The 16,793-nt window shown below is 42.0% G+C and overlaps 1 protein-coding gene across 6 annotated transcripts; it reads right to left on the bottom strand.

The window, feature by feature from the left end:
* Positions 1-1,050: 1,050 nt before the first annotated feature.
* On the bottom strand, positions 1,051-16,198 carry LOC106628042 (leucine-zipper-like transcriptional regulator 1 homolog). Of its 6 annotated transcripts, XM_088059284.1 has the most exons (10): positions 16,152-16,198; positions 15,769-15,872; positions 15,519-15,625; positions 8,555-8,749; positions 7,741-7,820; positions 6,871-6,949; positions 5,330-5,376; positions 4,456-4,576; positions 3,363-3,549; positions 1,051-3,024 (listed from the first exon to the last, which is right to left on the bottom strand). In XM_088059284.1, the coding sequence occupies exons 4-10, from the start codon at positions 8,730-8,732 to the stop codon at positions 2,358-2,360; spliced, it is 1,359 nt and encodes a 452-aa protein (XP_087915410.1). In that variant the 5' UTR covers positions 8,733-8,749; positions 15,519-15,625; positions 15,769-15,872; positions 16,152-16,198; the 3' UTR covers positions 1,051-2,357. The 6 variants fall into 6 exon arrangements, with proteins under 6 accessions (XP_087915410.1, XP_014104700.2, XP_087915409.1 ...); XM_014249225.2 differs by lacking the exon at positions 16,152-16,198 and having other exon boundaries at positions 15,769-16,024; XM_088059283.1 differs by lacking the exon at positions 16,152-16,198 and having other exon boundaries at positions 15,512-16,024.
* Positions 16,199-16,793: the final 595 nt, after the last annotated feature.

Here is a 16,793-nt window from a genome sequence, read left to right as displayed (position 1 = left end):
CAAACCCCCTTCCCTTCTAGCTTGAGCTCACCCTTGTTTTTTCAAGACCTGGGAATGGGCCCCAAGGGTTGACAGAGCCTTCGGTGGCTTCAGCAAAGCTGCTGTAGCACAGAGCCACACATCAGGATCAAGGCTGTCTCCCCTTGCACAGCACTGCTGGGGCCAACTGTGGCTCAGCCTCCCAGGAGCCAGCCCTGAGCCCCCATCCCTCCAGCCAGGCCTTTCCTGAGCCCCTGCTCTCCTCCTGTCCTGTACAGGGGCAGGGAACAGCGGGGCCCGTAGGGCTGGCTGGAGAGGTTTGGCATCTTTCAGGGGACAGAGTGGGTGCGGTGCTGCCGGTGCCCCCACCTGACCTGGCACGCAGGCAGAGCCCAGGGGAGGGAACAGGGGAGATGGGCACGCTCCAAGCTGCTTTTTCCTGCCCGTGCCAAGCCGTTGCCTTTGGGCTGGCTCGTGTCCCGTCTGCGTTGGCTCCGAGTAAATGTTAAACCCTTTGCGGGGCTGCCAAAGGGAAGAGAGTTTGAGGGGGCAGGAAGAAAGGAATGGCAGAGGCTGGATGGCATTTTCCTGGGGCTCTCGCACATCCCCAGGATACCACTACCTGCCAGGAGGCCCTCATGTGACTTGGAAAAATCACTGGTTTATTGTTGCCCTTTCCAGTTAGATTTCCTTCCCTTGTCAATCCCTGATAAAAGGCTGTATGTTACGGCAGCTCTCAGGATAATGCCAGAACAGACATGTCAGTCAGCACAAGGAAAACAAGCTGCTGATCTAAGATTGCAGTGCTGAGTACATGCTCAGCTCAGTCACTGTATTGATGTCCCAAACAAACCTCCTCAAACTGGGAAATTCTTGCTCTAGGAGGAGAAATTCAAAGCCTGGGCAGCCCTTGAAGCCAGCTGAAGTGCAAGGAAATGACTGGGACTTGCAGGACGTCGTTCCTTGGTCAGAAAGGTAAGTTTTTTTGTTCAGTTTGAAAACGCAAACACATATTTTAGACTCATAAAGGTGAAAATGAGCACACAGTGATAGGAAACAGAGCAGGCTTTATTCACATGGCAGCATACAATCATCTCTGTTTCCAGGTAAGGGTCATGGATTGTCCAAATAACTCCTAGGTAGCTTTTTGCAAATCCATCTATAATTTTCCTATTGAATACATATGACAGTTACTTATGAAGAGATGATGAAAGTATCTGTAAATATTCTTGAAATCTGTAAATGGTTTGAAAGGCATTGTTCCCATGAAACTTGAAAAGTGAACTTTTCAAATATTTGGCAACTTACACTTTCAGGTAATTTCAGATACCAGCAGCTCTTACAGACAGTAAGCTGATGTTCTGTCAGAAGGCCAGTATTTAGTAACTTCTATGGAAATAAATGCTTTGAATGCTGGACAATATTACCTTGCAAAACAAGCAGTTTTTCTTTTCAGCAAAGAAAAAACATATATGAACTCAGAATTTACTAGTACAGAGGGGACACATGTAACAAGTACTACACAGGGTGATAAAAGAGAGATGGAGTTGGAAAAGCAGAAATCCCTTTGTGGCTAAAATATGAGTTACCAGTCCAAACAGCCCATGCTTTGTGCCACTCTGTCAAGCCCTCCTCTTTCTGTTCCCTCCCCACCCTGCTGTGGGAAATCAAAACATTTTGATTCATTCATTTAGTCATTAAAGCAAACACTCATTTGGTACATCCTTTGTTCTTACAGGTATAATGCCCTTTCTCTGGTCCTTGCTGATGATTTTCAGGGAGCACTCACTGTTTCACTTCCTCAAGGTTATATACAATCCTTGAATATCTCCTAGAATTCAGTTGCTGATTTATCTGTTGGGTTCCTTTGTCACAGGCCATCTCGTGTTGCAAGTATATTGTGCAAATAACACTCAAGAATATAAAATCTTTAAAATCTTAGAGAACATTCCTATTAAGACTAATTTAATCCCTCGAACGTGACTGTGTTTCTATCTTATGCCAGTGCAAGACGAGCAAGCTTTGCCCCTGAAATGGCATCTTGTGGAGCCAGTATGGGCTACTGCAGTTCTGATTTTCAAGGCAGCATTGGCCATTGCAATTTGAAAGGGTATGAAGTGACCAGGAGAAAAGTAACAAAAAGAGCAGCATTCCAACAAGCTCCTCCCAGAAATCACAACTTACATGCAAGTTGTGACTTAAATATATGTCAGGTTTTGTTAACATTGTAAAAAATCTGTTCGCAGCAAGTATGAGAAGGTTTAATTATTTTTTTCCCCGGCATGCTGATAGGAAGCTGAAGACAGTTGCAAGCAGTTGGTTTTCCACCTACTGCCACGGTGGTGGAAATTTATTCCTTCACTTTGCAAGCAAAGCAATCACAAGCAATCAAACTCCATTTGCCTGAAGGAGATCTCAGAGAAGCTGGACAAAGGTTTGCCCCCGATGAGCAGCAGTGTGTTGGTACAGCTGCTCTCACCCCCCGTGGCCGCACACCCACAGTTGGTTCTCTTCTCTTCACCCAGAGCCTGAGCAGCAGCTAAAGCCTCTCCCGAACAAGCCAACAGACGGAGAGGTTTGTCCTTGGACAAACAGCTCCTGTCTCTGTTTGGGCCTAGTCCTGCCTCTGAGGTGGTCTGGAAGACAGGGAATTCTGCTGGCTCCAGGGGCAGGCTGAAGGTTTTCATTTCAATGGCGTTGCTCCGCTCTGTCATCTGTGGGCAGAAGTAGCTGCAAAAGCCAAAGTGCCTCGGGATGGGCACCAGCTGGGGATGGTCCTTCTGCTCACTCTTCAAGTGGGTGGGGAACATATCAATGAAATCTGAGGTAGTTTGGAAATCTGCACCAATTCCTAAAATGCAGTGATACATTTTGGGAGAAAAGTTTCCCTTTGTAGTACTACTGAGCTTCTTCCATGTCTGCGTTTGGAAATGATACTTCCAAAGGTCATCATTAGGGCTGGAATTTGAAATCCCTCCGCCAAAAATCAGCATAGAGTCTTTGCAGACTATCGAAGCATGACCTACCACCGGAGGAGGTCCTTGGCTGAAGGTAAGAGAAACCAGCAGTTAAGGGGAGACCAACAAGAAACTGAGCTCTGATTTTAGCTTCTGTTTTCCTTTTGACTCAGAAGGATGACTGCTGAACAGCTGCATTGGGACATCAAAATTACACTGCTGACAGCTGCATCAACGCCTTGCCAACAGCTCTCCCGGGCAAAGCCAACTGGAGCCCCAGGGAAGGCAGCAGCGCTGCATCCTGATCTGAACAATCCCCACAGTTACCAAGAGGGCATCGTCTCCCTCTCCTCCCACACACAGTAGAAAAGAATAAGATGAATTCTCTTTCTCCGCTCTTTTAGTGTAACAAATAGAATAGTTTACCTTGTTCTGATGCTGGACCAGCTGCTGCTTCCAAAGTCCCACCTCCACAAGTCCCTCTGTTCAGTGAGCCCCATCAGCCCCCCAAAGAGGTACATGGCTGTGTGATAAACCACTGCTGAGTGGCCATGCCGAGCTCCAGGGCCGCTGCTGTGACAGGGGCTGGAGACACACAACCACTTCCTTGTATCTGAAACAAAAATACTGTTTTATTGATGGATCAAATTTACCCTGACTATTTGAGAAAGGACTTACTTCCTGGAGGAGGCAACTATTCAGTTGGAGAATAAGGGTTTCTGCTCTAAGCTTATTATGAGTTAACAGCTTAAATTCTGACACTGAACAAGTGCATTTAAAAAAATCAGTTTTGAAATAAACTTTTAATGAAAATGTCAGATGCTGTGTGACAGATGCCATGGAAATTTTATTTACAGAGCAGTTTTTCCTACAGCTTTGTCAGTTCATTGACTCTGACACAGAAAGATACTTTCCTGGCTGTTAGAGGGGAAAATCAGTCAACAAAAACATTAATTCATTAATGTCTGTGCTTATTCTCCCTGTGAGAGAAGGAAGGATGAGATAAACCCATCATTTGTTTCAAAATAGTGACAGAATGGCCATCAGATAACAAGTTACGCATTTAGGAAATCTCTGGGAATCGTCTGGTTTGCAATAATCAGAGTGGTAATGAATATGCTAATAAACTATCTTCTGTCAGGTTTGGCTTCCCAGGGTCAGCTGGAGATTTCAGAACAAAAGTTGGCATTAACAGGCTGAAATCAGTTCTCTGCTCTATCTGAAAGTTTTTAGTAATCCTTGAAGAATTTTAGTGAATAGTAAACAAGCATTGTCCCTGATTTTCAGCTCTAAAATTGGCAAATACTGCAAAACTTATTCCAGTGTAATAGTCTAATTAATTTCAGCCAGCAATTAATTGAATTGACAGAATTTATCACTAAATGTTCTCGAAGAGAATCCAAAACTAACTTAGAGCATTCCTACTGATAAGAATTTTCTTAGCAGAGCAAGCCATGCTCTCCTGCTGCAGTTGTTGTTTTACACTGGATCAAAACCTTAACCTGCCTTTTTAACTTACCAAAATGGAATTCCCAAAACTCCTGAGAAATGCCTTTGATGCCAAAGTATCCCCCATAGATGTACATGCTGGAATGGTACACGACTGCACTGTGACCTTTTCTGTTAGCTGGTGCAGAGCTCTAGAACAGTTCAAAATTAAGATAATAACTTATGAAGTCATATCAGCAGCAATGTCTGTCTCAGAAATACACCTATTTTTTTTTCCCCACAAATGACCCTGCAATCCCAAACTTTCTCTTGACTCCTCCATCAAGCATAGGCTACCAAAGTGGTAACTGTGCCACATCTTAAAATTTTTTTGGGTGTAATTTCAAGGTATAGAATGATGAAGTTTCAGTAGCAAAAAAAGAGTGATTCTTAATGTGTAGTGACACAAAACCAATCTCAAGAGACCTAGCCATAAATGCTTCCACTCGAGTTTCAATTAGAAGTGGCAGTAACTTGGTGAGTCCACGTGTTCACACTGAAGAAATGAAAAATGCTGCAGCACTTCACGTTCCAAAATGTATTAGCGTGGCTGCCAATCTGTTTTCACAACCCTACTTTTAAAAGCACAGGCTTCACGTATGGTTCCAATATTCCATTTAAAATTAGTTTTCTTGATAAGGATTTCAGAAAAACAGAAGCAGCAGCAGAGGAGAGGACTTAACTTCTTACATAGGACTTAAAATTTAAGAGCAGTATTTTTAAACACTGTTTTGAAAAAGGAAAAAGCCTTAAGTTATTGAAAGTGCAAAGAAATAAAGTATAGCCACATGTCTCTGAAGAGATGAGATTGGAACTGTTTGGGGGAACATATTTCAAAGCAATCTGTTTAATCAACAAAGCAACAGGCATTTGATTCACACATTCCCCACTTCCTGGCTCCTTACCTCCGTCTCTGCTGGTTCGTTGCAGCTCTCTGTCCATCTTGCAGAATCTGGGGGATTGAGTTAATAAAGCGCAGTTTAGATCCCGCACCACAAGAGGACACTCCTCCCACAGTAATTGTTCAAATTACACAGCTCATTTTCAAGGAACTCTCGTCCTGGTGTTTTCTACTGACAAGGCTGAAGAAATCCCGCTAAGACAGCAGCACCAAGAGACTTGCAGGAGACACAGTTTGAACAGTTTTCCTCTATCCTTATCTAATACCGAATTACACAGGTACCACACTGTATTCTTGTTTCCTAAAGCTATATTTCATAATGCAGAAGTAACCTGTGACTTCCATCATTTTCTGAACTTGCAGGAATCCCAGATTTCCCTAAGGATGTATGACTCCTGCTTACCACATACACCTTATTATGGCAGGCTAATTCTTTCTTGTTCTTTTTCACAGGTCCCTTAAATAGCCCTCAAATAACAGCCAGCAATCACAGATCTGGGATCATTGTGAAGGAGAGGAAATATCAGATAACCCAGCACCAGAGGTACAATGAGAAATCACTGCAGGCTTGCATTACTTAAAGCTATTCTTGCCAAAAGATTTTAAATAATAACCATGAAACAGACACACAATCTATGTTGAACAGCTCATTTCCAATTTCCACTGGTAAGTACTGGGAGTAATAAGATGCTTTCTCCTTTAAAATATATTCTGAGGCTTTTCTTTCTTCCAGGAGGTTACCTCTGACAACTGGTAGAAAACACAAAGGAAGGATTGAAAAAATACCATTGACTTAAGGTTACATAGGGAAGTAGCAAAACAAGCCAGGAAACTTAAATCTTGGTCTGGACACAAGATTTACTATCTCAAAAAGAACTGAGCCTCTCTCTCTCTCCCCTCCCGATGTGACATCAATATGACAGCCATTACCGTACACAGGATTTCCAAAGGGAGAATCCATGGTGTATGACATTGCTATTAAATTCAAATGCTGCACTGATTTTTTAGAATACACACTTATGAGATCCTAAATGTTTGTTCTCAGGAGAAAAAAAATCAAAATGTTGATGTTAATTTCCCACCTTTTTGTTTAATTATATTTGATTTCTCTTGATCTACCTTATGTGTTTCTTCAGTAAAAGCACAAAATGAGATACACTTTACTGATCTACATTCTTCTATAAGAGCTTGGTTTTTAAAATATATATGTGGCATAAAAAATAAAAATTAAATAATACATGAATTATCAGGTTTTATAATCATATAGTAAACTTAAGAGGGAGAGAGGGAGGAATGGAAATTCTGAAACCTTAAAATACATCAAATTTTCACATAAAACACTCTCTAATTGAAGTAAGACCTGTGTCTCTGATAACAGTCTAATTTTGAGGGGAAAATATGCACACAGTTTTACACACATTACTTGTTGTAAAGCTTAGGGAAGGCTCTGTTACAAGCAGCAGAAAACAGTTTGGATCTTACTATTTATTACTGCTTAGGGACTTGGAATGTCCCATGGAAAAGACTGGCTATTGTGTATCATACCAATGTCATATATCCAGAGAGGAGTTTTTGCTTGTGTGAAAGCAGAATCCACCATCCCACCAAAAATATACAGGCTGCCCTGCAAAATGCACGAATATTTGTCACTTACAGGAAGGCACATAGCATAAAAATAATTTTAAAAACAATTCTTAAATGTAAAGGTTGCTATCAGCAAATTATAGTTAACAATATGATGATCTTTTAACAATTAGTCCTAAGAAGCCACCAATTTTTAATTATTCTCTCTTTATTCTCTCCCAGTGGGAAGCCCTGAAGAACATTCTGCTGTGTAACAGGGACGTCATTTCAGAACCACTCGTTCCTTGTCAGCCTGGGGCAGCTTCAGAAATTTGGGAATCTGGAGCTCTCTTGAGGTGTTGCTCAGGTAATATTGGATTATGTGTGTTTATAGAAATATTTCATTGTGTTGTAGCTCCTGATATCCTAAATTCTGTCTTCCCCTCACAGGCAGGACTGTAATTCTTATTTTCCTTCACTCCCCCGTCCCTTTTCTACGTGAGTTCTGTAGTGAATGTTTTTATGCTGTAGCTGATCATGCAAATGAATTCAGAGCAACTGTTACAACTGCACAGATAAGTCAGAGAATGTGCTGCCAGGGTCTTTATCTGCTATTACTGCTACTTATTAAGCACTGACTGAGGAAACCAGGGGGCTGCTGCAGAGCTGAATTACAGTCACTCTGTTCAGACAGATTCCCAAACATTGGTACAGCTACATCCGGAACTGCACCAACACAAGAATGCTTTCTGGGCATAGTATTTCAGTACATAATAACCTATGGCATTTTATTGCACTGTATAGTAGAAAATAAAATGCCAGGATATGGACAATATAATTTTGGTCTACTACCTTATAAGCCACCATTGAATGTTCTTCCAGTTCTTCTGGACCATCTCTTGAGCAATCCAACATTTCCCATTCATTTTTCACTATAAACCAAAGCTGAAGTTAAGACAGTGGTGCAGTCAACATAAACAGTAGGGAAAAGGTGAAAAGGTGAGCTTTGAATGTGGCTGTGCTGCTTAAAATGAAGTGTTTTGTCATCTTTCCTCTGTTCTCCCAAAAATTAAATATATGCATTTTTCTATTTAGCAAATTTAAATATAATAGTAATAGTTACATTTAAATATAATGTATTTATTTGAATATAATGTTTCTGCTTGAATTTTAATTGTTACCTATGTGACAATTCCATGAGCATGAACCCCAGCAAAATACTGGTTATTCCAGTAACAACTGAACAGGGACAACCATACATCAAGTCAAAAAATACAAAGGCTTATATTTGATAGTGCATCGATGCTACAAACCTACAAAGTATTGTATTCACATGTTCCCTTTGTGCACTTTTATATGCATGAACTATTGCAGTGTTAGAGAGACAGGAAAGCTCATTGATATCCCTGGCTAGAACCAGGATATTTTAAATGACTCAGTATTTCTGGTCGAGAAAAAAAACAAAAAACAAAACAAAAGGAACAGAAATCAAAACTTTGTGGGACACCTGCAAAAGGAGCAAATACCCCCCATCTGCCCAATGAACAAAAAGAAGTTTATCCATCCCTGTGATGGAAAGACTTTAAATGAGGATAACCTGCTAAGTACAGAGCATCCTCAATTTCATTGCTTGAGTCCTGACTCACAAGAGAAGGGGCCAGCTCACCTGTGTGGTACCTCCAGAAGTCCCTCAGCGTGGTGCTGCTGTGCCCTCCGTAGAGATAAACAAACCCTCTGCAGACAGCACAGGCGTGTTTGTAGCGGTCGCGGGGACGCGGCTGCTGCGCGTCCATGGCTTCCCACGCACCGCGGGCAGCTCTTCCTTTCATGCTGACAACCAGCATCTTATCCAAGGATCAACCTGCAAAGGGCAGCCGTGTTAGAGGAGGGTCCCAAAATACCAGGGACGGGGCCTAAACCCTGTTTGGTCTGCAAAAAGACAAAAAAGGGAAAAAAGAAAAGTCTCCACCTTATGATAAAATGTTACTGTGTTTTCTTTTCAATCCCATCAAAAGCAACATTGGATAACTTTGTCCATCTGTGAAAATACAGTAACTTGTACAAAGCACCTGAAATTCTGACTGAGATTCTTGTATCAGTGAGGCTGGGGCAGGAACATTCCTGGAGCTGAAAGCTTTCCAGGGAATATCAGTGAACTGAAATGAAGCTCCAACATATTACATTTACAATACTAGGGCCTGGTCTTTTTTCATAACTAAAGGAGTACTTTAGATAAACCTGTACTTAAAAAAAAAACCAAAAAACTGCTTTGGAAGGAGTGAATATTGCAGATGGAAATAATGCATTAGCAGTTCTCCAGAATTTATTTACTTTTATCTGTAAACCTGCTGAAATGAGGATGCATCTGGCAAAAAATTACACCAGCCTTTCCCGTGCCACAAGATGTCACTGTGTTCTGTGAAGACATTAGTACCAGGAAAATGTTCTTCTATTATTCCTCTTCAAAAGAGTGGCTTATTTTAACACAGATTATTTTACAAAGCACACCCAAAAAACCCCTCCCAGCATTAGACCAAATTTTGGACCGTGTATTGGTAATGTGTCTGAGGTGACACGTCACCAAATGAGGTGACAAAGTCTCCCAATTCCAAGGCTTTTCATGGAAGCCAGATTCCAGCTGTATTGAGAACCTATGATGGAAATCAATAAAGAGTCATTTACCTGACTGGTAATGTGTAAGTCCAGGGCAAGTTGCACTTACCTTGAGGAAGAACATAGAGTAAAACAAGGTAGATACAAAAGCTAGTTATATTTCATATTAATATGAAATTATTGTATCTAATTTATCATCCAATTAATTTCTAAAATTTACCATTTTTAAGACTGGAATATATTCAGTGACAGAAAGATGCTAGAGAGTCTCTTGCAGCATATTCAGGCAAGATTAACTACTCCAATTTTGTGTTTGTTTTTTTTTTCCTATGCAAACCAGTATTGTAAGCTATTACTGTAGAAAGTTCAGTATATTCTTTGTATGTTTTCTCTGAAGGAATGCAAAGATGGGTGTCACTTACTAAGGGTGCATTTCTCATGTCCAGGGGAATTAGCAGGTATGAAGTAATTATAGGTGTGTAAGCATAATGCTTTCTGGCATCCCACTGAAAAGGGAAAAGCAGCTGAAGGCATGAAACAGGGATTACCTCCCTAACTCTGCCAAGCTTCTGAGCAACCACAGCCAAATCATTCACTTCCACAGCTAAATGGGGACAGTCACTTCCTTAGTACAACACTTCAAATTTGCTGATGCAGTGCAGTGTTACAGTGCCAAGGTATTAGTGCTATTGATATAATTTACTCTGAAAAGGGTGATAGGTTACTAATACTTTACAAAGGTAAAACAGACTTGTCCCCTTGTGGTTTGGGGTTTTTTTCTCAGTTATAAAGCTGCTTATCCTTCTTCCTGCATATATCTGTTTTTCTTCCTCCAAGCCTTGCCTCCTATTGTACAAACATTCAGAGACGATGACAGCCCTGATATCATATAACAGATTAGCAACAAAGTCCTGTCCAGTTGTTTATCTAGCCAGCTGAACTCTTGCAAGGCAGGGAGCAGGATGGAATGACAAAAGGCCAAGCTGGGATGAAGTGAATGGGTATCTCCTCCCTATCACACCTTTGAGCATTGGCTCACCCTTGTGAATCTCAGCCATTTACTCTCAGCTAAAGCATTCCTGGAAGCAGACCTACAATCCCTAACAATCAGTTAACTGCTCCACTTCAGAGTTGGGGGAAAAAACCCACCAAATTAATAATGAATCTTGCCTTTCATCATTAGTATTTTAAACTGTAAACTTGACTCCCGGATTGCCTCTCTATAGAACCCAACCCACCACAGTTCATCTACCGTCAACCTTAGCAGTCCCATTTCCAAAGAAAAGCTGTTCCTCTTCTGAGAACAAGGTCACCGAGCCTTGTCCTTTGTGTCGTGCACCACTGACCTCAGTTTCAACTTGATATAATATCAGTTATCCAATAGGAAGCTCTGACTTCAGAAAAAGAAAAAAAAATCCAAAAAGACAACTCTGAACATTTTTATTCAACTTTTTTTTTTTTTCCCCAAAACAGCTGTAGCACACACAAAAATGTCTGCTGCTCTCCAAAGTCTTCTGCCATTCCATCCTAAAAATAGCTCCTGTGCAATCAATCCCAATTGTTAAAGGGCTGGAGGAGCTGAGTGGAGGGCCTGGAGAGCTGCAATTAGTGCAGTAACTGTAGCACTGAGTGTGTATCAATTAATGGCGTCCCACTACTGTTTCATAATACAAATAATTCAGGAAATGTAGCAAGACAGGAATTACTTCAGGAAATGTAGTTTATATGTTCATTATATAATTATTTATATTTCTGATAGATGTGGTTTCTCAGACAAATGATTTATTTATTTAAAGTATTACTTAAATAGATCTTCATTAAAGCTTTTTTCTATCTTGGCCCCTTGATTCATTTCCATCTGTTTTCAATGCACTCAGAAAAGTTTCATTTTTAAAATGATCAAGCTTTTTGGAATGTAATGAGATGTGAAACCATTCATATGGGGAGGGGCCCAAGTAGGAAATCTTGTTCTCTTTTGGGGCTTTTTTGTTAATGACCCACTTTTCTGAACTCAAGCCTTGAACCTTTCCAGGCAGAACACTGCATTTTCTCACTAGGCAACTTGATGTTTTACTGCTCTTCAAAAATAATAACAGATCTTCCCATTTGTATTTATCCTAGAAACCTTGGCTCTAGAGGTGGTTTTATTCTGTCTTTTCTAATGGGACTCCCTGCATGAATGAGGAAACTCTGGAGACTTGCAAGGCCCTTACAAAGTTTTAGAAACAAACCCAACTTGTTTAGAATAGAGAAAAAGGTGCTTTTTTTCCAGTATATCATGTTTACTTGCAATGCTTCACTATGTGTGATAAATTTAGTATCCTCTGGTTTGTGATTTTATTTTTTCCTAAACAAAAGATAACCTGAACTGTTTATGTGATGGGGTTTTTTTGATTTGGTTTGATTTTTTTTTTTTTCCAAAATATAGGAAGTAATTTTCAGATATGCTCAGCTTCAGAGTTTTAACCTGAAAGTATGAATGGCTCTAGGACTGTAGAGTGTCTGTGGCAGTTCTGTATTATTAGCACTCTGAACTGAAATAAGGGCCTGGATTTGCCACGTGTTGTAAAACTTGCAATTACCACTTGACTGAGCTTACAAGTGCAGGAGTCAAGAAAAAAGGATGGGAACAGAAAGAGGTATTGCTTCTTACAGGGAGAAGCTGAAAGACAGAAAGAGGGTTTGTAAAATGACAAAGCAGAAGACACAGCTCCATCCTGATTTCAGGCTTCAGAAGAAAGGTACTTTCAAGTAAAACAATAACCCCTGTTGTCTGAATAAAGCTTAGAGCAGACATACTAAAAACTGACAGAAAAACTAAGAGACTTTTATTTGAGTAACTCTTTGTTGAATTTTAACGAGTTTAGGGCAGTATTCATAAACATTATCACTGGTAGATCTCAGTGCTTCAAAATGTTTTTTGACATGAACAGGTATTTTAAAGGGGGCAACTCTTCTGAACCAGCCACATATAATTATAGTTTCTGTACACTGTAAGGCTCTGTGTGTAACTGCTCCTTCTGGATAGAGCAGTGCCACAGCACCGAGGGCATTGGCACCTTCACTGCACAGCAGAGAAGAGCCTCATCAATCTCTCCCAGAGAAAATCTCATTGCCTGTTTCTGGAGCTCTGCAGGCAAGATACTGCTTTTCTTTAATTCAGATCACATTAATATTAAAGCTTTAATTTTAGAAGTTCATAATAAATTTATGTTTGCGTATCATTCCAAAATTAAAACTTGCAAATTGACATTATTAATATATTATCTTTTGTTTCTTTCTAGAAGCTTTCACCCAGAAATGAAAATCCTTTAGTCATTAGTGTTTTGTAGCACTATTTAATCTGTGTTACAAAGTGAACTCTTAAGTAATAATAAATTAATTTATTAAATAAATATATGTAGCTGTATTTTCTATATGCTGGATATATTTCTTATTTCTAAATAAATACAAAAATACAAACTTGGTTTAGAATCATTCAGTAAATATTTCATCTAGTTCCCAAATATGGTGGAGGAGGAAGTATCTGTAAAAAATTAATTCAGTATTTAAAATATTCCCAGGGTTGTTACATTTTTATATACACTTCTAGCATATGAATCAGGTAATTGCCTTTCCCACTGTATTTAAATATGTTTTATGGTACAATGAAAGTTAATACATTTTTACCACCTTAGTTTCCTTGGTAAATTAAAATTTCATTTGCTGGGGATTTTTAATTTGGTTTTGTTTGTTAGTTGTTTGATAGGTTTGGGGTTTTTTTTAAGAATGAGGCTTTTTTATCACCTAAAAATTAGAATATATAGTTTTGATTAGTAGATCTCTCCAGGTAATGTTAATTACAATTTACATTTGCAATTAATCATTTAATTGCAGCTCAATTTTGAATGAAGTTTCTGAAATAGAGCTTCCTTAAATACACATCCATGGGTGGCACAAGTAGAGGATGTTATGGATATATAAATCCAGGGCAGCAGCCATGTCTGATCAAAAATTTATGCTCAAAATTAATGGGGTTTATTATTTATTTATTAATAAACTATTATTATTATTTTTAATGGGTTTTATTTATTAATGGTCCTTAATAGGATATTTACTTCAGAACCTAATCTGCTTTTCAAATTGCATTTAGGGTCCCATTGGTGACTCCACCCATAGGCAGAACTCCATCTCTGCTGTGGTCTCGGCACCTAAATGGAACGGACACCCTGACTGTGGAGTGTTGCTGCAGCAAGGCAGCTCTTCAGAAATTACCGGAGACAAACAGGTGATTTTGCATCTTCTAGATAGGACAGAGGGAGGAAATACAGTTCCTGGTCCTCAGACTTTATTATAAAAGAAATGAGAAATTCCCACCATGTTCGCAGGGCAGTCTGAAGATGTATTTGGCCTTTTACCCTTTCCTTGGAAGTCATTTGTGCTGTCACCCCTGGAGCAGGTCATTTCAATGCATGGGTCATCACCCTTCCCCCAGAAATATCAGTTCTCAGTGTTCCTAGAAGGCATCATTTGGGGATTTCACAAAAACTAACTGGCTGGATTCTTTCAAGATGCAGGAGGCAGATGCCCTGGAGATTGAATGTAATAAATCTGTCCTTAGGTGTGACTGAATGCATCTTCTTGACAGCTTGAGACCCGCTGCTGAAGTAACTTCAAAATACTTTATTTCCTAAGGGAGACTCTATTCACACTAATTCACAAAATTTTCTAGGTTAGGAAGAAAGACTCTGGTTGACAAAGGAGTCAGTGGCTGCTCAGCCTACTCTCCTAGACTACTCTCCTCAGGCATGAATTAAGGTAGTAGAGTATATACCTGACAGCTGAGAGTATATCAGAGAAAAGCTATTATCTTCCATTAAAAACAAAAAGGCTGCATTTTGCTTGGTTGCTCTTTATATCCCCTGACTGAAGAAAAGAAGCCTCTAATAAAACACTATGTCACACTCAAAACTTAATGCCACACTTCATGGAAGATAGACATTGTGTTTTTCTCGTCCCCATGACATTTTGCCCTTAGACAAACATGCAGCAATGAGATAGAGAAGACGTACAAGGCTATGAGAATAGCAGAAGCTGTAGCTTGAAGAAATATAAAGGAGGAAAGAGAGGGCGTTTGGGAATGAGAATAATAAAAAGTTCCAGCTGGCAGATATTAAAACATCCAGATATCCTGTTAGAATCAGTATGAATTTAGATGATTCTGTATGGGAGAAGTCATGAGAGACTTGTGTGAGAAAGACTCAGATGGCACAACTGGAATGACTGTCAGTCATGACTGGAGGAAAAGCTGAGTACAAAAAGATCTTTTATAGGGAAGATGAATTTACACCATCAGGTGAAAGATGGTTGCATAAAAACATGATATAATTGCATAGCTGGAATAGATTGCATAGAGAGGAATAGCTGCATTTTAGGCTGGCAAGGAAAACAAAGGTGTCAGCTGACAAACAGCAATAATAACTGTGGTGGTTCACTATAACCTTGATGCCAACGGTTACTGGGCTGCACCATCAAGTGGAAAAAAAAACAAACCCACATAATTTCAATATATAAAAGAGACAGAAAGCATATGAGCAACTTTACACATACACGTTGTCGCTCCAAATTCAAATGGAATTACTCATGTGAATAAAACCAGTGATATGCATGAGCCTGCACAATGTAGCCTAGATACCAGAGCAAAAGAAGGACCAACTCTTTTGTCAGAAGCCTGAAAAAAATGTTTTGCAAGCTGTTTTTATATTCAGACTCCAAATGACAGGGTCCATTTTGGACTGGAGTCCAGCCTTCTGAAAAATTCTCACTCCCAGCTGACATGGTCCAGTATTCATCCCAAGCCAGATGCACTTTGGCTTGCGTTTTGGATGGTTGCATTTCTTTGTTTGTCTTTTGCTCGATAGAAGGCATTTTGTGCTTTATGCTCTTTGACTGTGGAAGAGGGAATGAGCAAAAGGAGGGTGGTGAATCTCCTAAACTGGAAGCAGGCAGCAAGAGCTCTGGCAATTCCTACCACAGACCTCCTGCGCAGCATCGCGGAAGTGGCAGGTCCCTGTCCCCACGGTCTCCTGGCTGCTGAGCGCTGACGGCGCTTCCTTCCTTTCATGCGCTTTGTTTCTTTTCGTACCTTTGAGTGGAAGCGACTTTGTGAACAGCTGCACACAGCTGTAGCGCAGCCCCGCCGTCCGGCGGTACCGCGGTGCGCAAGGCCGGGCTGTGCCGGTGTTCCCCGGGCTGCTGGGTGTGCATGAGCGCTCTCAGTGCCCTCACCGCCTTCCCTCTGCTCCCTTCTGCCCCAGCAGCTCGGGCGCTGCTCCTCGGCGGGCTCTGGCAGGCCTCAGCGTCCTCTCCTCTGCTCCCCACCACGGCTGGGCCTGTCCCCTCAGAGACAGGGGCAAGGAAAAGAAAAGAAGGAAAAATAGTCCCGTGAGCCGGCATGTGGCAGGGGTGCACCCAGCCTGGCCGCGCCCGCCGCCGCCCCTCGGGTCCGCCCCAGGCACTCAGCCCAGCGGGCAGGAGGGAGATCCCGGACCGCAGTCGCGTCGCGCCCGGCCGGGAGCCCGCGGCAGCGACCCCCCCCCCCTCCCCGCCCCATCCCCGGGGCAGCAGCCCCCGCCCTCCCCCGGCCTCACCCTCGCCTCCCCCGGCCTCACCCTTCCCGCCCCTGCCGCGGGCGGCGGGGCTGGAGGCGAGCCCGGGGCGGGCGGAGGCGCGGCCGCTGCCCGGAGCCTGCGCGGCGCCGCCGGGGCCGCTCGGGGCCGCTCGCCCCGCGGTGGGGACGCGCTCGGGGCGGGGTCCGGGTCTTGTCCGTGTCCCTGCGGCCGGGGCACGGCCGGAGCGGCGCGGCGGAGGGGAGGCTGAGCCGAGGATGCGCGGGGTGCTGCGGGCTGTGTTCCTTGCGGGAGGAACGTCTCCTACTCATTAACTGCCCTGTTAGCCATGGGGAAAGTGCAGAATCTGAACGCAGCCAGAAACACTTATCTATAACTTTTGGGGTTTCTTTCTGTGGTAGCGGCGGTGGGAAGGGGGAGGACCGAGAGCGGTGTTTGTTGGTGCGCTCCGTTCCAATCCCTTTCAAGTCAGCGTTCAGCCCAAAGATCCCTTTGCAGGCTTTTCACTGAGCCGCAGCCCCAGCTCTTGCTTGGACTTGTGTCCTTGGCTTTCTGTTCAGCTGCCACCGGCTCGCTTTTTCTCCTGTTTCTCGTTTACAGCTACATAAGGCTTCAGAAAACAGGAATGAAACTCCCCCACCCACACGTGCATTTATTTTCCGTGCTGACATATTTCCCTGCTTT

Source organism: Pseudopodoces humilis, chromosome 8, assembly GCF_049639895.1.
Source record: "Pseudopodoces humilis isolate 2021_Gansu_Grassland_sample_001 chromosome 8, ASM4963989v1, whole genome shotgun sequence".
Lineage (NCBI taxonomy): Eukaryota > Metazoa > Chordata > Aves > Passeriformes > Paridae > Pseudopodoces > Pseudopodoces humilis.
This window is presented reverse-complemented; position numbering and strand designations above follow the sequence as displayed.

Bases quoted from the DNA above. Each gene is read 5' to 3' on its own strand.
- LOC106628042 (XM_088059284.1), bottom strand. From the start codon at position 8,732: ATGCTGGTTGTCAGCATGAAAGGAAGAGCTGCCCGCGGTGCGTGGGAA. The intron at 5,377-6,870 runs GTATGATACACA...TCAATCCCCCAG, and splicing joins TCTCTGGATATATGACATTG to ATTCTGCAAGATGGACAGAG. The intron at 3,550-4,455 runs GTAAGTTAAAAA...TTTTTGTTTCAG, and splicing joins GTTTTGGGAATTCCATTTTG to ATACAAGGAAGTGGTTGTGT.